This window comes from Barbus barbus (genome assembly GCF_936440315.1).
Source record: "Barbus barbus genome assembly, chromosome: 35".
Lineage (NCBI taxonomy): Eukaryota > Metazoa > Chordata > Actinopteri > Cypriniformes > Cyprinidae > Barbus > Barbus barbus.
This window is the reverse complement of record NC_136763.1, coordinates 25,859,029-25,880,777: the sequence shown is the minus strand read 5'-3', so window position 1 is coordinate 25,880,777 and position 21,749 is coordinate 25,859,029. Positions and strand designations below refer to the sequence as shown.

At 42.1% G+C, this 21,749-nt stretch overlaps 1 protein-coding gene across 1 annotated transcript in view; it reads right to left on the bottom strand.

Annotated features, from left to right (window-relative positions):
• The window catches only part of LOC306855094 (phosphatase and actin regulator 3-like), a gene marked incomplete at its 5' end in the record, with an annotated part of 82,586 nt that overhangs the window by 26,995 nt on the left and 33,842 nt on the right, over positions 1-21,749 (bottom strand). The window contains 7 exons of the mRNA XM_079393546.1: positions 10,983-11,136; positions 11,958-12,148; positions 12,997-13,192; positions 13,330-13,545; positions 14,902-15,051; positions 15,205-15,279; positions 17,548-17,709. Of these exons, the coding sequence (XP_079249672.1) occupies positions 10,983-11,136; positions 11,958-12,148; positions 12,997-13,192; positions 13,330-13,545; positions 14,902-15,051; positions 15,205-15,279; positions 17,548-17,709 (1,144 nt within the window). The remainder of the gene's footprint in view (positions 1-10,982; positions 11,137-11,957; positions 12,149-12,996; positions 13,193-13,329; positions 13,546-14,901; positions 15,052-15,204; positions 15,280-17,547; positions 17,710-21,749) is intronic.

The window sequence follows — 21,749 nt, the reverse complement described above, 5'->3', positions numbered from 1 at the left end:
AAACCGAAAGGGAAGTCGCAGCCCTTCGCCTTGCTGCTGCCCAACGGGTTCCGCTGCCCGATCCCCGCGTCCAGGCCACTCAGCTCCTGCCGAAGATGACGGCCCACGACGACGCGGAGAACTATCTGCGGATGTTTGAGGCCGTCGCCGCACGAGAGGACTGGCCGCGAGAGGAGTGGGCGCAGATTCTGGCGCCGCTGCTGACTGGCGAGCCTCAGCAGGCTTATTTTTCCATGCCCATCGGCCTGGTGGGTTCATACGAGAACCTACGAAGAGAAATCCTGGGCCGGGTGGGAGTGTCACCCATTTCGGCTGCGCAGCGATTCAGGACCTGGGAGTACAACAGTCGACTGCCGGCCCGCGCCCAAGCGGCCGATCTCTCCCGCCTCGCCCACCACTGGCTACTCGCCGGGGAACCCAGCGCGGCCCAAGTAGCCGAGTGCGTCGTCGTGGACCGGTTGCTCCACGCTCTTCCACGCCCTCTTCGGCAGGCAGCCGGGATGCGGAACCCACAGTCCGTCGGGGAGCTCGTGGAGGCCATCGAGCTCGCAGAGGCAACACAACAGCGTGAAGCTGGGGAGCGAGCACCGCCTTTTCCCCGGAGGGTGTTCCAGGAGCGGCGCACGCCGGAGGGCACCCCTCGCGCAGTCGGTAGGCCGGCGGTTCCCGACCCGCAAGACGAGCCGATGCCCACGGAGCCACCTCGCTCGCCGAACCGCGCTTGGCTGGCAGGCTGTGTAGTGCATCAGGCACCACCGCGGGAGGCACCACAGACCGAGGTGACGGTGAACGGACGACCATGCCAAGCTCTTCTAGACTCAGGCAGCGCCGTGAGTCTGGTACGGGCCTCCCTGTTTCCCCCACGGGCGGGGGCCAAAGCCCGCCTGCCCATTACCTGTGTGCACGGCGACACCCGGAGTGTACCAACCCGGCAGGTCACCGTCACCGCGAGTCCGGGCACCTGGCCCGTGGAGGTGGGCGTGGTTAAAGATCTGCCGGTACCCGTCCTCCTCGGAAGAGACTGGCCAGGATTTGAGCGCCTGCTTGCCGAAGTCACACAGCCAGCCAAGCCGGCCGGGAACCGCCAAAAGAGGAAGACATCGAACCGACGTCCCCGACAGCGCCCCGTCCTCCTGGCCTCGGACAGCGCTCGTGATGGTGAGTCCCCCTCCCAAAATTCTAACCTTTTTTATGATGTCTTTCAACAGGTTAGGGGGGGGGGCGACTTTGCAAAAGAGCAAATGGGGGACGATCGGCTGAAGCACGGCTGGAAACAAGTGAGGGTAGTCGAGGGACAAGACGTCCAGCCGCCCCCCGCATCCAGTCCCTCACTTCGTCGTCCAGAATGGCCTACTGTACTGCGTCGCCCAGCGGAGAGGGGAAACAGTGAAACTCCTGGTGGTACCCCACTCAAAAACCGGAGAAGTGATGGAGCTGGCCCACGCGCATCCGATGGCCGGCCACCTGGGTCCACAGAACACCGCCCAACGCATCAGGGATCGCTTTCATTGGCCCGGTCTCGACGCGGAAGTGAAGCGGTTCTGTCAGGCGTGCCCGGAATGCCAGCGGACGTCGCCCAGGACTCCTCCCCCCTCTCCGCTGATTCCACTACCCATCATTGAGGTGCCCTTCGAGCGGATAGGGATGGATTTAGTAGGGCCGCTGCCGAAGTCCACCCGGGGCCATGAGCACATACTCGTCATCGTGGATTATGCCACCCGATACCCCGAGGCCATCCCGTTGCGCAAAGCCACGTCAAAAGCCATTGCCCAGGAATTGTTTCTGCTGTGCAGCCGGGTCGGCATACCCCGGGAGATACTGACCGACCAGGGCACTCCCTTCATGTCCCGGACGATGGCTGACCTCTGCCGGCTCCTGAAGGTAAAACAACTTCGTACCACCGTTTACCACCCCCAAACCGATGGGCTAGTCGAGAGATTCAACCGGACGTTGAAGCAAATGCTCCGTTGCGTGGCTGCGGACGACCGACGGAATTGGGACCAGATGCTGCCGTACGTCCTCTTCGGCATCCGGGAAGTCCCCCAGGCCTCCACAGGATTTACACCTTTCGAACTTCTGTTCGGGCGACAGCCTCGCGGCCTGCTCGATGTCGCCAAAGAGGCCTGGGAGCAGCAGCCCGCTGCCCATCGGACCACGATCGAGCACGTGAGGGAGATGAGGGAAAGGATTGACCGCGTCATGCCACTCGTCCGGGAGCACCTGGCTGCTGCCCAAGAAGCGCAACGTCGACGTTACGACCGGGCGGCCTGCCCACGGGAGCTCCAACCGGGCGATCATGTGCTGGTCCTCGTCCCCACGTCGGCCTGCAAATTTCTCGCCAAATGGCAAGGGCCATATATTGTCACGGAGAAGGTGGGACCCGTGACATACCGGGTACGCCAGCCCGGTCGACGAAAAGAGAGCTAGTTGTACCACATCAACCTCCTGAAGCGCTGGGAGGGGACGAGGACCCAGGTGGCGGCACTAGCAGTCACATCTCCCGTGGTCGTCGACATCAGCTCCCACCTTACGGCCGCCCAGAAGACGGAGCTTCAACATCTGGTCGGTCAGTTCCCCGATGTGTTCTCCCCACTACCCGGGCGGACCACAGTTCTACAACATGACGTCCGCACTCCAACAGGGACCATTGTGCGTCAGCGGCCCTACCGAATCCCAGAGGCTCGGCGACACGCTGTTGAGGCGGAGGTCCAAGAGATGCTAAGGCTAGGAGTTATTGAGCCCTCCCGCAGTCCCTGGTCGAGTCCCATCGTCATGGTCCCGAAGCCGGACGGCACCCTCCGGTTTTGCAACGACTTTCGCCGCCTAAACGAGGTCTCCGAGTTTGACGGATATCCAATGCCGCGCGTCGACGAGCTGCTGGAGCGGCTGGGGAGAGCCCGGTTTATATCCACACTCGACCTCACCAAAGGATACTGGCAGGTACCACTAACCAACTCCGCCCGGCCCAAGACAGCATTCTCCACCCCCAGCGGCCACTGGCAATATCGGGTTCTCCCCTTCGGGCTGCACGGGGCTCCAGCGACCTTCCAACGGATGATGAACATCTTGCTGGGGCCCCACCGGGCCTATGCAGCCGCGTATATTGACGACGTGGTCATACACTCGGAGACCTGGGAGGACCATCTAGAGCGGCTCCGGAGGGTGCTCCTCGAACTGCGGCGGGCGGGGCTCACCGCCAACCCCAAGAAATGTCACCTCGCCCTGCCGGAAGCACAGTACCTCGGGTTCCAGGTGGGCCGGGGCCTGGTCCGTCCGCAGGAGAAAAAGGTGGCAGCAGTTCTCTCGGCCCCTCGGCCCACCTCCAAGAAACAGGTACGGGCCTTTTTGGGGTTGGCTGGGTATTACAGATATTTTATACCCAATTTCTCCTCCTTAGCGTCACCCCTGACCGACCTGACCAAGAAGGGACAGCCGGAAAGGGTGAAGTGGGGACCCGAGGAGGAGGACGCCTTTAAGAGGGTGAAGACGGCGCTCACGGCGGAACCAGTGTTACGCGCTCCTGATTTTCACTGTCCCTTCTTGTTACAGACGGACGCATCCGACACCGGGCTGGGAGCCGTGCTGTCCCAAGTACAGGACGGTGAGGAACACCTGGTGGTCTACATCAGCCGGAAGCTGTCCACAACCGAGCAGCGGTACGCGGCGGTGGAGAAGGAGGCGTTGGCCGTCAAGTGGGCAGTCCTGGAGCTGAAGTATTACCTCCTGGGCCGAAAGTTCACCCTCATTACGGATCACGCCCCGCTGCAGTGGATGGCCCGAGCAAAGGCCACGACGCTTAGGGGGGGGGAGTGTGACAAGTGTCCCGGGCACCTATCAGCGTCGCCCTGGCAACGAAGGAGCTGCACCTGCTCACAATCACAGCGGACTGAGCGATCACAGCTGCGGCTGCGGCTCGTTTGGAGAGGGCTAGAAAAGGGCCGAGCTGGCACACACTAGCGAGCGATGTCTCCAAGAGAAGGCCAACTAACCCTGTCTCTCTGATTTCCACAGACACCAGTTGATCGCACAGCCCGCCACCCATGTACAGGATCCAGAGCACCCTGCACGCAGCCGGCCGGCCGAGAAGATCACCAGGAGATTGTGGACGAGCACGGAGCACGTTGGCACCTTCACATATTTCCTTTTATTCACAAGTCTGGCACAATAAACACACCCTCCGGGGTCTTTATTGCACTGCAACCTGTCGTGTGATTCTTCAGCCCGCTACAATATATATATATATATATATATATATATATATATATATACAGTATATATATGATAAATCACATCCAAAATAAACATTTTTGTTTACATGATATATGTGTGTGTGTGCTGTGTATTTATATAATTTTATATTATATATAAAAATATTTAATATACAAATATAAAATCTTTCTTTAATATATACATTTATAATGGATAATATTATTTATTTATTTATTTTGGATGCGATGAATCACGATTAATCGTTTGATAGCACTATATATATATATATATTATATATAATTTATATATTAGAGTCCAACAGAACTCCAACATTTGTATCACTCCGCATCCCGAAGTGGCCATGTTTCTCACAGCAAGTGTCATGGTGGACGCCCAAATCCACTATAATTTTAAAAATTATACTGTTTTGTGTCACAGAATTTAGTTATGAGAGCATTTTAGGCGAGAATGTACTTGTTTGGACTTCGAATATGTGGTTTGTTAATAAAGATTATGTCTATTTGAATATTTGCTTTGACATTTTCGGAGTTGTGAGCTCCAGGACGACAGCGAGTGCTCAGCGCTCATAAACTCGTATAGACAGCGCCTCACCTCGGCCAGATCTTCTGGAATTTACCGCTGGCTCTGATGTCTCTATAGTGATTGCACATGAGATATAATTTTTGGGGGGTAAATCTAACAGGCAGTCTTTGGTCTCATTAATCTATTATTTGTTCCAGAGCAAATAGTTTTGGCAAAATCTCATCATGTTTATGTAACTTCAGTGCTGTATATCAAAGCGCTGCCTTTGTACTTTTGACTGAATTGCCTAGCAACTTTTATGATGGCTGTTGTTGTTTATTAAATATTATTACTCAGTAAATAATATTTTATATAAATTAGATGTCGACAAGAGACTGTTTTACGAGTCAGCAGTAAAGACATTTAAATAAAAAAATACTAAAGGGCACTTTTGAACAAGGAAGTTATTTTTTCTTTCAAAACCAGCTTGTACACAGCCAACAAATGCACTGAGCAGCACTGTCATCAGGAATCACCATTAACAGATGAAAGCATGGTACGAGCCTATCGGACATTCAAACTAATGATTTATTGGGAATATGAGATTGATCTGAAGAATGAATGCTGGATCAGATGCATGTAATCACCATCGCTCAGTCAATCTCTCTCTCATAATATATACATAAGACACCACTTTTAATATAATAATACAATAAGCGGTCACACTTTATATTAGGTGGCCTTAACTACTATGTACTTACATTAAAAAATAAGTACAATGTAATTACTGTGTTCATACTGTATTGCAAAACACTATTGCTGCTATTGAGGTGGGATACGGGTAAGGTTAGGGACAGGTTTGGTGGTATGGGTAGGTTTAAGGGTGGGTTAAGGTGTAAGGGGTGGGTCAACAGTGTAATTATAAATGTAATTACAGAAATTAATTACAGATATAATTACATATAGGTATGTTTAACAATATAAGTACAATGTAAAAGCATGTATGTACACAATAAGTGCATTGTACCAAATGATTAATTTAAATGTAAGTGCATAGTAGTTAAGGCCACCTAATATAAAGTGGGACCCAATAAGCTTTTAATGAATCAACTCAACATTCCTTTGTTACTAGTTCTAAAGTGACATTTTGGAATTGGTAACAGAGACTTAGGCTCAGCTGTTAAACTGTCAAACTGAGATTTGAATACAAGGAAGGAAGTAGTTCTGCCCAAAGAGGGTTTTTAAAGACACTCCATTGTTATTTTGTTTATGTATTTACACTCGTGCCGTCAAACTGTTGTATAAACACAATATCACACTCGTAGCCGTGAGACATGGCTGTATATCGGCACGCTGTGGTTACCTACGGCCGAATCACAGCCGTGCCGATATACAGCCATATCTCATGTCTACAAGTGTATTGCTCATATATATATATATGTATGTTAAAACAATATTTTCAAAAAGACAAAAATGTTCATAGAAATTAGTTAATGAATTAATAACAAACAATAATAATTATTATTATTTGTATTATTATAAAAACCTGCTGGGGGGGGGGCTGTATTGTATGTAATCATGCGCATTGGTCCACATGAACTCGCATTTTATTAAATTTTTTGGCTTTTTACAAATTAATGTTACCATAAACAAAAGCTGAATTAGCTATAATATGAAAATACAAGTTTAACCGATGTTAGCCGATGTTTAATTTAGTTAACTACCTCTAAATGAAGGCAGCTTTGAAAGACCGATTGTCTTCAAATATTACCTCAAATCATAGAGTTTGTTGTAACATCCACTCAGCACACTCTTTCACACGCTATCACTTCATTTTAGTCAGAAAATTCAGTTGTTGAGCAATTACTGTGAAAGTGACTACTCTAGACATCACGTCAAAACCAAAATCATGTGAAGCCCATCATGTGCTGATTGAGTACAGTGATGAAGTTCAGGGGTTCTGACACACACACACACACACACAACAATATGAAGTCCTAACACCCTGTGGCACAATCTGACCCGGGATCCATTTCTCTTAACCACTCAGTAGAGTTCATCCTCACAACTGTGTCCGCGATCGATCTGCAAGCGCTCTGTTGCATAAGCCGAGGCCTTACATAAGCTGTTTGTGTGCAGCCCATCTCAGACTCCCATCCGAGAGCAGCTCAGAGGAGACTGAACTCCAGAGGAGTTCCCTGTATACTTACACCTGTAACAACATGACACAGCGTAACCCTTCAGCCGAACCGTGTCTATATAGGCAACATTTCACTTCTGAACACCCAGATGCCAACAATAGATGGCCAACACTGGACTAAAGATTATGATAACACTTTAGAATAGGGAACACTTATTCACTATTAACTACGACTTTTCCCTCAATACATTCCTAATTTGCTGCTTATTAATAGTTAGTAAGGTAGTTGTTAAGTTTAGGTATTTGGTAAGATTAGGAATGTAGAATAAGGCATTAATATGTGCTTAATTAGTACTAATAAATGGCTAATATTCCAGTAATATGCATGGTAATAAGCAACTATTTAAGAGACCCTAAAATAAAGTGTTACCAAGATGACAAACGACCATTGAAATGTAGCTGATCACAGTTTCCCAGAACATCTTCTGATCTCAGATTTTGTTTCTAATAGTTTGAACCTAAAAAAGAGCAACATCCTTCTTATTACTGACAAATTTGTCACACAAGTATGAAAAACTGTGTGTGTGCTTATGTAGAAAATGTGTGGCATCAAACGACACGACAAACCTGTCATGCGGTAACAAGAGAGCATGTCAGAGGAAGGTGAGACCTCTGCCGAACTCATCATCGCTCCACGTGTAATTAGTATTCATGCTAATTACACCCCACTGAGGTTCAGTAGACTAGGGTAGCTTAAAGACATTAACCTGTCAGGAATTTTATTTGAAAACATTTATTTGACATGTTCACAACATTACTCTGACGTGTCAACTAATGGAGTTTGGGGGAGGACTACCCATTTTGCTGGAAGTTGCTTGCTTGCTCTTGAACAAACCGCTAACTCACAGACTCACACTGTTTGTACTACAGACCTTGTTTAGGAAATGTGTGCTCGTACTAGGGCTACAACGAATGATTATTTTCATAATTGATTAGTCCAGCAATTACTAGTCAAGTCAAGTCACCTTTATTTATATAGCACATTTAACAATACAGATTGTGTCAAAGCAGCTTTACAATATTAAATAGGAAAATAGTGTGTCAATAATGCAAAAGGACAATAGTAAACACTCAATTTGCAGTTAAAGGCAGTTCATTATTGATTCAGTGATGTCATCGTCCACTTCAGTTCAGTTCAAACAGTATCAGTGCAATCAAGTTGACGATATCGCTGGAAATGAAGGGTCCCCAACTAAACAAGCCAGAATGATTAATAGACTAATCGTCAATAATTTCACAAATTAGTCAGTAGGCTTTGATCAATTACTTAGCTTTTGCAATTCATTAAAATATTGCATATACATTTAGCGCTGCTTTATAGCAGGAAATAAAGTTGCAATTATAACTGAAAGCAACACTGACACAGTTTTTTTATTTATTTAATATCATAAAGCTGCTTTCTTTAAAGCAATCTATTGTAGAAAGTGCACATAAATAAACAAGACGTGACTGGAGCGCAGAGCTGGTGCAGACATCCACATCACTATGATCCGATGTTTTCTCAGTGCTGTCATGTTTGTTGTGTGTTTATTTCGTTATTGTGAGGAAAGTGCACAGTTTATATTTGCATGTTCATCGAAACGTTGCTCTTAAAGCACTGCTTGTGTATATCAATCATCTTTTTACCCCTAACCAAAGAACAAAAAATAGCGTGGCTGTGATTATCGGGCCTTCACACATGACAGCATTTTTTTGTGTAGTTTTGTAAAACTCTCCAACACTCTACTGTTTTGGCTTTGTTTGCATGTCTCATAAGCGTCTTCTTTTGTTGGATTGCTGAATTAGTCTTGCGCTACAGCGACACACTGGTCAAACCATGAGATCTTTATCCAGTTCCTGTACAATTTCTCTTCAGAAATTAAAAATGTATCACTTATATGTATCTTTATATTCTTTTAAAGTAGAGTTTTGTGAATCTGAACCCCCTGACACAAATAATTTGTTGCTGGAGTTTTTCCTTCTCCGTTTCTTGTTTGACTGAAAAGCAACATCTAGCATCAGTGCTGCCACCTTGTGGAACAACTAATCAGTGCAAAACAAATTCAATGTGCATGTGTGACTCGAGCATACAGAGAAAGCATGGTAAGCTGTTGCTTAGTAGAAGCGTCCATTAGACAGTGGCCAGTTAGCAGTCTTTGCTCTGTTCCTCTTACTCCAGCAAATCTCCAGTTATTTACAGCCATTGGGATTACACACAACATTATCATTAATATTTCATTAGCTCACTTATAATTACAGCTGAGGAGGAGGAATACATTGGAACCAAGAGGACACTGGCAGAAATAGCTGTTTATTACCCAGTCACTGAGGAGGCATAACCAGTTAATGACTTGAACAACTTAAGCAAGAAATAGAAATGATAAATGAGCCCATCTCATGACGATGCCTGAAGGTGGTCTCCAAGAAACGAAATTCAAAGCGAGATTTAAAATACCACTAAGAATGAGCAGGCTTGCAAAGACTGTGTTGATTGTTTTTTTCTCTAAATGAAATGGCTTTCAAACCACTTACAGTAAGCAGATGTCGTGTTTTGCATGGGAAGGTCCTGTATTTCCCAGGAAACAGAGGACATCTGGCTACCCTAAAAGCTAGCTTAAAGTTTTCTGGAGAGCCAGACAAAAAGAGGTTTATCTGACTATTGCTCTATGCAAATCTGTGACGCCTATAAAAATATAAACCGTTTACCTTTTGAAACACCCGACCCACTGTCTGTTTTTTCAACTGATTTATTTGAACAAATCATTTAATAGATCATTTTTCACGGCACAAAAATATCCATAAACTCATAAAAAATCTGTAAGGATCACAGTTGAATATTAGTTGGTCTTGGATTCAGAAAATCTCCAAAACTATACAATCAGACGCCACCTACATAACCACAACTTGTTTGGGAGGGTTACTTTAAAAAGGCTTTTGCTATCATCAAATAACAAACTCATGCACCTACAGTTTCCCAAACATTACTGGAACTTTTAGTGGAACACTTTAGTGAAATGAGGCCAAAACAGCTAAAAGGTCCCTGTGAAATATACCGATGGATGTGTGGCGTATTTCTCATTCAAAGGCCCCCGGACAGCTTGTTAGGAGACATGATATCATAAACTAGCTGTACATGTTAACACAGCTGACTTACTATCAGGAAGCCTTGGCCAAGGTTAAATCTTCTAGCAGAACAATGACCCAAAACCCACCTCAAAATCAAAAACGGTTCACTGACTAGAGAATCAAGGTTTCGCCAACCTCATCCAGTCTGTTGACTCAAATATCACAGAAAACAAAGAGTGGCAATACTAGTGTGTGATCATTTGCTTGGGTTTCACAGAAACAGAAATGTTATAGCTCCCCCTACTGGTTGACACACAGTTAATATGTGCTGTAGGTACTGGACATTAAACTGATGGCTAAAAAACACACCTGACAAAACATGACAGATGCAACACGAACCGGAAATCACCAATATCTCATAGTGCAACATAACAATTTTTCAATTATATCCATTTTTGTGTTCCATGACAGCCCAAGGGTTAATAATATCGTAATATAATAATATATAATATCGTAATATAGTAATATCGACCAAATGTTCATTTTTAAGGCAAAGTTTAACAAAATATTCCGTAACCCTAATATTACATACACTTTCCAAAGCTAAATTATAACATACAGCTACACAATACAGTCCTGAAAAGTTTTTCTCAATTTCTTTCGAATGCACATTCATGCAGAATTTGTAGCATCATTACCCCAGTCCTCAGTGTCACATGCTCTTCAGAAATCATTCTATTATGCTCATTTGCAGCTCAAGAAACATTTCTGATTATTAGCAATATTGAAAACAGTTGTGCTGATGAAAATGTTCTGTGTGTGAATATAAAGTTCAGGAGAACTTTTAAATGAAATGAAAGCATCCTTGCTGAATCAAAGTATTCCTTTCTTTTAAAAAAATCTTACTGACCCAAACTTTTGAACAGTAGTGTATATTAAATGTGAATGAAACTGTATTCCAGCTTTACAGCATCAGCATGACAGGACATGGAATAATCAGACTCACTTGGCAAGCTTCATTTCAATCTGCTGGCGGATCTCCTGGCGTTCCTGATCACTGCGCACAGGGAAGATGTTCCTGTCCTCCAGCTCCTGTTTGCTAGGTCTGTTACGCAGCTTTACAGCCAGAAGCTCTTTTCTTATTCGTCGTGGAAGTGTACCTGCACAGACCCAAACACATATAATCATTTATGAGGGTAAAATGGACCAACAAGGGCCGGGCATGTTCATGACCCAGGGGTTGGTTTTATTATAACAAACAGGTTTGATACATGATGTGTATCCGTTAGACTGTCAAACTTCTTTAGAATTTTTTATCAATTCCACTATAACCAGTATGTTTGCTCCAAGTTGCACACTTTTTTTGTTAGTTTTTTCCAAAAGTACACAAAGGAATCTGCAGTGTCAGTGAAGATCTGTAGACACTGTCAGGTTTCATTCAGTCCTGTTTTCCTTCTGTTTTTTTAGTCCGTCTTTCTCTCTCTCTCTGGCCCGCATGTAATGACAGCAGACTGTGTTAGAAGTGGGACACCAGATGTTGCTGACAAATCAAGTCTAGAAGAAGAAAAGCCTCTTCATTTCTGGCATGAGGAGCATTCTGAATGCAACAAAATGCCCAAGTCAACATTTTTAACAGGTACTCAGAGACCAATTTGAAAAAATAAATAATAAATATCACAGCCACTGAACCTGGGTGGTTGGCAGGAAGTTATTGCAGTGTGAGTGGCTTTTTAGCACACACACACACACACATATACATACAGTATATATATTGTATGACGATTAATACTAATTATAATGAGGAACACCCAAAACAAAAGCACTAAAACTGAAAATATAATAATATAATCATTTTAAACATTCAAATATTGGCTGAATTAAAATATATTCCTATATATTAATGCATACTATAAATAATGCTAAAATAACACTGATCCCAAATCTCAGTTTGAATCCCCAACTCTAAGTGTAAGAAACAGACCAGAGATGACGGACTCGTTCCAGCTGTCCTGGTCGCTGTAGTATTCATCCAGACGCATGTTCTCCTTGTTCTCTTTGGCCTCTTTTTTGTTCTGCACCTCTTCTCTCGGCTCATTCTCAGTGCTGGCGGTACGGGCCAGCCGTCCATCCGAGCGCCGTCTGGGTGAGCTACGGATCTCCTTACCATGGAAACTATGCAAAAGAATAGATGTGCATGTCAAAAATAATTGAAAAATGGATAATGCATCTGAACTCCCTGACTGTGTTTGATTTCCCATGCTGTCTCACCTGAGGGTTAAATACAGTTAACTGTGCCATGTTTATACCTGAGAAGTCAGGAATAGTTCACCAATAAATGTGATACAGTATGTGAGAACCCAAGCAGTCAATCATCTCAAACATGGTGTGATGTGCCACATGCATAAATTATGTTTTTAAAAAAATAAGATTTTCAACGCATAATGGCACTTTACTGTTTAAATGTTTGGGGTCAGAAACGTTCGTTGCTGTTGTTGAAGAACATTAATACTTTTATTCAGCAAAGATGCATTAAACTGATCAAAAGTGACTACAAATCATAATTTCTATTCATCAAAGAATTCTGAAAAATAAAACTAATCACGATTTCCACAAAAACTAAATTTAACTGTTTTCAACATTGATAATAGTCAGAAATGTTTCTTGAGCAGCAAATCAGCATATTAGGATGATTTCTGAAGGATTATGTGACACTGAAGAGAAGACTGGAGTAATGATGCTGAAAATACAGCTTTGATCAATAAATTACAGTTGAACTGATCTTCACATAGAAAACAGCTATTTTAAATTGTAAGAATTTTTCTGTATTTTTTTTTGGTCAAATAATTGCAGTTCTGGTGAGACTTATTTTGAAAAATATTAAAATATCGTACTGACCCAAACTTTGAACAGTAATGTACCCATACTGTTCATATGAGCTACTTTTATATGGTACTTTTAGTAAATGATGAGAGAAGCTGGATAAATTATTCCTGAAGGACTGTCTCGCGTGAGCGTCTCACCTGTCCTGTCGGTGTTTGGTGGCCAGCGCACGGTGCAGTTCCTCGATGATGCAGCTAGGGGGCAGCTGAGGGTGCATGACACCAAAGTGAGGGGAACCGGTGGGGGTGGAGATCCTGCCCCGCAGGGCATCTTTGGGCAGGGTGAAGTTCCTGGGCAGCGTGGCTGGAGCGGGCCGGCTCTGATTAGAGTGGGTACCTAACGGACAAGAGCAAAAATAAAACATAATGATTGAACTTTTGTGATTAATTTAGTTGCATTACTACTTAAAACAAGCACTCTTCTGGACAAATCTAGAAAACTATTATATATACATCTGATAAACTGATACGGACTGTCGAGGCTTCCCAGTCTAGTGAGCAGCTTCACAGGAAGTTTGGCTGGCGGAGTGTGGACTTCTCTGAGCGGCGCCTCCTCTTTTTTCTGCTCATGGCACTCAGGGGCCTCAGGGGGCCCCACACTGGCCCCTCTGCTCAAGGCATCGACACAGGACTCATCCTCACTTTGTTCAAGTTCCTCTTCTGTGTCTATCATCTCTGTGGCGTCTCGCGCTGTAAAGAGATCAGGCTAGAAAAGAGCGTTCTGTAATCTCTGTCGCCACCTAGTGCTAATTCAGCGCTGTTCGTTCTGTCAACCATAGTAAAAAAGTCATATATTTAAAAAACATTTATTTCATACTAAGTATACTTCAAATCGATTAAGAAATTTACTGACGTATCGCTTGAGACTTATATAAAAATTATAATTAAACTTTTTAAAATCAACTAACATTTCTTAACATTAAGCCTAAAATGTGTTTTAATGTCACTAATCATAAGGATTGTAGGATCTTTGAACAATATCGATCTTTAAATGCAAGATATTGAAGTATACTTGCAATAGTTTCACTTTAGCACAATCAGATAAACTTCAGTATATCTTTAGCTGGACTTCAGCACTACTTCCTCACAATGAATTAAGTACAAAATAAGTCTTTCCAGTTTAGCAGACTTTAAGTTTACCAGTTTAATATAGTAAAAGCACTACTGCAGGGTATTTTTATTAAGTACGTAAATATGTTACTGTATTTGTAGTATACTTAGCATGAAATAAATGTTTTTTAAATACGTTTTAGCACATTTATTTTTCACTGGGAAGACAACAGATTTGTTCATTTTCAACATATGAATGAGTCATCACTTCTTACAAAATCATATCAAAAGCGAAAATGTGCATAACTTGCATACATATCAGTCAGCGATTTTTGGAGCATGTCTTAAAAGAAAATGTTTTAGTTTTTATTTCGTTCTCATCAGTGTGTCACTTGCCACTTCTTTGTAATTATATCTAGCACTTTCTAAATGAAAACTGTTTATACACTCATTTTTTTCAGTGTCAGTATCAAGATGACGTACAACCTTTTTGTTGTTTTTCCCTAAAGAGTCATATTCCTGAAACAGAATATTCAACAATAAATAAATAAAGAAGTAAAGAAAGAAATCATATGGAAATTGATTTTGTCCATTAATGTGAGTTTGCAGTGCATTGTGGGTTATCTCCACTGGCCTTGTTTTTGTCTTTTTGACCAGGACTTGCACTGAAAAAAATTTGATGAGTTATTTACTTTAAAATAATTTTCTCTCAGAAATTGCTAACAAATTTCACAAATAATTACAAAGAAACGACAAATGACACATTGAGTTAAATTTTGAAGCAGAAATACTGAAACATTTTCTTGTATAACATTCTCCAATATTCTTTGTTTTATTTATAACTTGGAAAAAAATTTTTTTAAATGTGAAGTCTGAAGGTCAGGTTCACCCACCTAATTTACAAAAAACATTACTGTAGAAACAGTGCAACAGTGATAAGTTAACAGCATTAATGTTGACTCTCAGTCATCTGCAGAAGGCCACACAGATCCTGACCTGCAGACAGATTGTCCTCATCAGACCCCAGATCCTCTGTGTTGCTGGCCAGCGGCGCCATGGGCGCATCCTCGCGCTCCTCTCCGTCAGACTCATCCAGCGCTGGGGCTCCTGCCTCGTCTGGACTCATGCCACAAGCCAGGCCAGACTCTGCAAGCATGGGAAAAACGGCTGTCATCACATGCTCATAAAAGCCTCATAACTCTGCTGGTGGTCAAACAGGACCAGGTGATCTCGCTAACGTTGCGCATGTACACTGCGGGGAGCGTTTGGCACCGCTGAAGAGGTGTGGATGTTTCTCACCCATGCCAGCCTCTGCCAGGCCCTTCCTGACAAGATCGTCTCGATTCTGCCTGGTGGGCACTTTCCTCTCCAGCCCTGCAGATGCCATCAGACAGAGTTAAATATAGATCTCACTGAACACAAATACAAACACTACAGTCCTTCAGCCTCTAAATCAAGCAGTGTGGGAGAGATACTAAGAATCAATTATAGAAATGAACACTGTCAAAATTCATTTATTGCATGTGATAAATTAAAAATGTTTAACAATGTTTTAAAACATTACAACATTTATTCCATTTGACGATGGAACATTGGAAAAATAATAAATAAAATTAAAGGTCAAGCTTTATGTGGAAAAACAAATAACAGCCTAAGACTGATATGGGATATCACAAACATTTTTATAATAAATATACATTTTTCTAGTTATGTCTGTCAGGGTTCTGTCGTGTGTGTCATGTGTTCCTGCCCCTTGTTTCCTTATTTGGTTTGTTTCCTGTCCTTGTTTCATGTGATTATTAGTTCATTCTGTTCAGGAGTGTTATTCTCATTAGCGTGTGTATTTATAGTTCTGTCTGTTCAGTTTCGTGTCGTCTGGTCTACTTGTTACTCCCGGGTGTTCCTGTTGATGTCTACCTTGCCTTGTCCTGCCCTGATGTCATGATTAAAGTCTGTTATTTGAGTTTATATCCTCGTCTGTGTGTTCCTGGTTCCTCCCTCGTGTGTGCACCATGACAATGTCAAGCTCTAAAATATTTTATCTGGTAGAAACTGCTATCTGTGAGTAAATAATAATAATATTTTTAAAACCCTAATCACAAATTACCAGAAAAGTCATTACAATTCATTGTTTCATTGTTACAAATTACATTTGTGATTGTGGAATGTATTAATTGTAGTAATGTATAAGTATTTTATTTAATGACTTTATTATCATGGTAACACTTTATTTTGATGGTCCCTTTTGAACATTCTGTTGACTCTAAGTAATGTTGCAACTACATGTCAACAGACTCTCATTAGAGTATTACTGTCTGCTTCATATCTGCTGACTCTTTATTGTGATGGTCTCCCAAAATACACCACTGACTGTAAGTAAATGTGCAAGTATATGTCAACTTATTCTAACCCTAACCTTTCCAGTCAACTAATACACTACTAACACTCTAATGAGAGCAATGTAAGCAATTTTACTTACAGTCAACAGAATGTGTTGAAGGGACCATCAAAATAAAGGGAAAACATTATTATTATTATCATTATTATTATTATTATTATTATTAGGCTATTATTAAAAAATGTATATATATTTAATTAAACATTTAAATTTGCACTTCATTTCTGTACATTAAAAATGTTTAAAATGAACAGTTCTTTGCCCGTCAGAAAGGTTGAGAACCGGGTAGGCAACGTCGGTCCTGGAGTGCCGCTGTCCTGTAGAGTTTAGCTCCAACCCTAATTAAACACACCTGAACAAGCTAATCAAGGTCTTCAGGATTACTAGGGCTACAGGCAGGTGAGGGTTTTTTCAGGGTTGGAGCTAAACTTTGCAGGACATCGGCACTCCAGGACTGACGTTGCCTACACCTGCTCTAGGTCTTGGCCGCATGCTTTTTCGTTGTCTTGTTTTGTCTTGTTCTTTGTGGCACGCAGCTTGTTTTTCACTGGCTGCGTGCTTTCATGTTTGTCATGTTTTGTGTGAGCACGCGACTTCTGAGTATTCTCATTAGCTGTGTGTTCGTGTCCTGTTTAGCACATGGCTGGTGATTTGTTTTGCTGGCCATGTGCTTGTGTTTTTGTTTTGTGTGAGCACATAGCCTAGCTTTTGTCTCAGTTTTCTGTGTGCCATGTGCTCTCAAGTCAATTGTCTTGACCCCACCCATCTTGTTTCCTGATTATTGGTTAATTTGCCCCACTTGTGTTGTCTCGTTACCCTCCTCATTTGCTCCCTTTATAATCACCTTGTGTTTGCAGTCCTGTGCCAGTTTGTCGTCGATGTTAGCCTGGTTGAGTCCTGCCCTGCGAGTTTTTGCCAGTCTGTTTGCCCTACGGGGTAGTTTTTGTTTGGTGATTTTATTTTATTATTAATAAAGCCCTATTTCCTCCTGCAAGTGATTCCTCACTCTCTATCCCCGCACCCTGACAGAACGAGGCCAGGTTCCTGTTGATATTTAAGTTAATCACACTTGAATGATTTTAACTTAAATTTAGCATTAGCCTGTTAGTATCTAGAAATGGAACTATTAATTTTATTACTGAAATTACAGTAATATAATGTAATAGCAAGAAAGCTGAGATGCAATGACATTCATTTGATGGATGGGTAATTATCCATGTGATCTTATACATTGTTAAACTCACCTGTAGAGCCCTGTCTCAGTTTTTCATTTTTCTTTTTCCTCCACTTCCAGGGCTTGAAGATTCGTCCCAGGCTGGCCAGTTTGCTATTGCGGCGGATGGGGGGAGTTCGGACCCCTGACACCAGACAACCGGAGTGAAGTGCTCTGTGCTGATCCATCACATCTACAACAAAACACAGACCAGCAGAAACGTTCTCAGAGAAGAGCTGAACCCAAGGCCCAACTGTCCACTCCTGATATTAAAGGGATAGTTCACCCCAAATTGAAAATTTTGTCATTCATTACTCACCCTCGTGTTGTTCCAAACCCGTAAGACCTTTGATCATCTTCGGAAAGAAGAGAATAGAGAATTTCTTCATAAAATTAGGGTTGAACCACTGATGTCACATGGACTATTTTACCGATGTCCTTACTACGTTTCTGGACCTGGGAACATTTCAGTTGCATTGCTGTCTATGTAGGGTCAGAGAGCTCTCATATTATAAATATCTACATTTGTGTTCCGAAGATGAACAAAGGTCTTACGGGTTTGGAACAGAATTTTCATTTTTGGGTGAACTATCCCTTTTACAAGTTACAACCAGTCCGATTTCAGATTCTGGAAGTTCTGTGTAAACAAACCCTTAAGGCCATTGCACACTGAGTGCGAAATTCTTGCACATTAAAAATAAATACGACCTCACGTTGTGTCAATCACGTTAACACACTGCCTCCAAAACTTTCGTCCTTCATAAAAAATTTGGATCAGGTTCGATTTTCTGCATTTTCGCATCCGTAGCAAGCATTTTGATAGGAAAGGATGGCGAATATGGAAAAAAAAAACAACTAAGAAAAGCCTAAAAAAACGCATACGAGAATTTCAAGGTGTGCAAGGACCTTAAAAGTTTCAATCTGATTTGCAAATAGGTTTACATTTGCATTACATGTATAAAAACAAAACTTTAGTCTGAACTGGTGAAAGCCACTGCGATAATGTAATCAGAGCTACCGCCATTACCGTGCTTTCCCCACAATGACATTTTTAAAAAGAAAGCTGACATATGTCACTTTTAGCACATATTTAGTAGATATTCAGTTTCATCCACTGACCAGTTCATAAGGTGTGAGATGTAAATTAACAAACTATATACGTTAATTTGACATAAAACTTATGTAAACACACAGAACTGTGCATTCTGAAATGTTTTTGAATTTGATTTAGAAAACAGCCAGATTCAAGCATTTACAAGCTTATTTTTTCCCCTGTTGATTAAATTATTTCAGGTCTTCTTTCAATCTGAACAAACTTTCTCTTGGATTGAGCTCATCTGGATCGATTGAGATGTTTACATGAAGGCTTTTCAGTCTGACAAGACATCTGATTATTTGGGTGCATGTAAATAGCTACTGACTGCATTACAAAACATTTTGGATGCAGTTCACACCAGTTTTGTTTGTGCTGTCCACTTCACATCAGAACACCTCAGACAGATGTTAATAACAGCTGCAAAAGGGGCCTGCAAAAGCCAATGATATTCCATGGGGAGTGAATGGTGTCTGCAGTACAGCAACAAGGCCTGTGTCAGATCTCAGGACACATGGCTGAGCATTTGCTGGGCCAACACCATTTGTTTACCAAGGTGGAACAGCATATGGGTCATCTCCCTGAAGGCAAAACACTAGTTTTAATTAAAAAGATAGAGAAACACATGAAAAGCTGACCAGGAATTGATCTGTTACTCTGAAATCTGAAAAGTTCTCAACCTTATGTTGTTCGAATCCTCGATGATGTTCTTCCTTCCAAAGAACACAAAAAGAGAAACTGCGAAGAATGTTTATGCTGCTCTTTTCTCTTTCATTATGAAATGACTAAAACAAGATGAAAACAGCACAAAAGTCTTCTGAAAACTTACAATAGCACTGTTTAAGGAAGAGGCCGAAGGCATTAACAGAAAATATTACATGCTGTGTGAAAACACATGGAAAGAAAGTTTGACACTAATTATTCCAAACGCCATTGGTCACATGACTGATCAAGACATGGCAAGTCCAGCTTAACAGCTCTTGTTCACTGTATACACAATCATACGCAAAAGAGCATGTCATTTAAATGAAGAGCCACCGGTTTTGTTAACTTTCTGCAGATGTCCAATTCGCTGGCGAATCCTGTTCTGTGACTAACTGCAGTGGACACAGCATCGCATTATGTCTGTCTCACATGGTCTGCGCAGACACCAACATGCAAACAATGGACTGATTTAAAAGGCCGTCCTGAATTACTCATGGAAATCAAGTCAGTCCTGCAACTCAAGGCACAAACTGCTCCTCGGTTGACTGACAGCTGACCAACTACAAATGCACACGACTTCCATTCGTCGATCTAGCAGATAGGTTAGCACCAGATTAGTCCGTCTCAAACACGTGACTCGGCTGCGTCTACAAGACCCTTTGAGTGAGAGCTAGAGGGTCCAGTATAATGAGGCAGCGCTGCTGGAGACTCAAACCCTGCACCGGAGCAGGAATAGAAGCATCTCTCCTACACAGTCTGGCTGAGATGGAGAGATGACACCTCAAGAAGAGTGCAGATGAACCGTGGGCAGCGCTGAGAGCTTCTATCTCTGTCTGTTTCTTCTGTTTGTCACACCTAAAACTGCATGAAAAAGAAAAAAAACAACAACCAACACCTGTTTATATCAGAAGGAACAGTGATGGATATTATAACTAATTCTCTACAATCCATTCTTTAGATAATAAGTGGCCCTGGACCACAAAACCAGTCTTAAGTCGCTGGGGTATATTTTTAGCAATAGCCAAAAATACATTGTATGGCTCAAAATTATACATTTTTCTTTTATGCCAAAAATCATTAGGATATTGAGTAAAGATTATGTTCCATAAAGATATTTTGTAAATTTCCTACCGTAAATATATCAAAACTTAATTTTTGATTAGTAATATGCATTGCTAAGAACTTAATTTAGACAACTTTAAAGGTGATTTTCTCAATATTTAGATTTTTTTGCACCCTCAGATTCCAGATTTTCAAATAGTTGTATCTCAGCCAAATATTGTCCTATCATAACAAACCATACATCAATGGGAAGCTTATATGCAGCTTTCATGTGATGCATAAAACTCAGTTTTGAGAAATTTACACTTAAGACACATATCACATATGTGCAGAATTCCCATCGTTATACTGGATCAGGGGTGTCCAACCCTGATCCCTGATTTATTTATATACAATATGATATAAATAAGATATTTTGGGGTGTGTTCCCCCATAGTACAATGGAACATTGAAAAAGAAGCAAAGCCACTGGAAGGCAAGCCTGCAACCTTTAGCCAAAAAAGCGTAACGGCCAATGCTAACGCTGGAAACCAGTGGTTTTTATTATTATTTTATTTTTTGTAATGGATGTCAATGAAAGACAGGCTACACTACTCTGAATAAACAGCTTTTGTGAGGAAGCAGCTTATCATTTAATGAATTGACAACCTGTTTACTAATCTTCAACATGTTTTACACGACACAATACCTTCGTTGGGAATTATACTGTATGTAGATTTACCTTGATAAAAATGATATGTTTAAGAGAAGGCAGAGTAGGGAATGTCGTGACAGCTCATCAGCAAATGTGTGTCGCATTACTATTTAACAAAAGATATGTAATATTGTGTACTGTATATTGTTTTATTTTTTTGGTTTTCAGGTTTTACCAGAAATTAGACTTGAATTGTAATTATTATTATTATGAGAGCATATGTCTTATCTGTGAAAGCCGAACACTGATGTCACTGCCATTGCATGATTGGCTGAGGTGCCTCACATGATCCAAGTTAGCCGTTACGCTTTTTCCGATGGTGAATAATACAGACCCTAGCATCTTTCACATAATAAGACAATCTCTGGAAGAAAAGGAACTAGCAAGAACTGGGTGTGTTTCCCAAAAGCATTACTAACTATAGTCACAAGTTAGTTTATTACTACAGTCCCTAAGACAGGTCATTTCACTCGGTATTTCAGCTATTTCAGTCATGCAAGTACAGATCCTGTGTCTTTGAACATTCACACATTCATAATTCAAGCCTCATTTTCTCAACAATATAGAGCTGTCACTAATGGTGAATGCAGGTGGTGAAGTAAACTTCTGATAATTAATCCAGACCAAACTAATGTTAGATTATTGCTGAAAATAATGATCATAGCATCAGAAGACTACT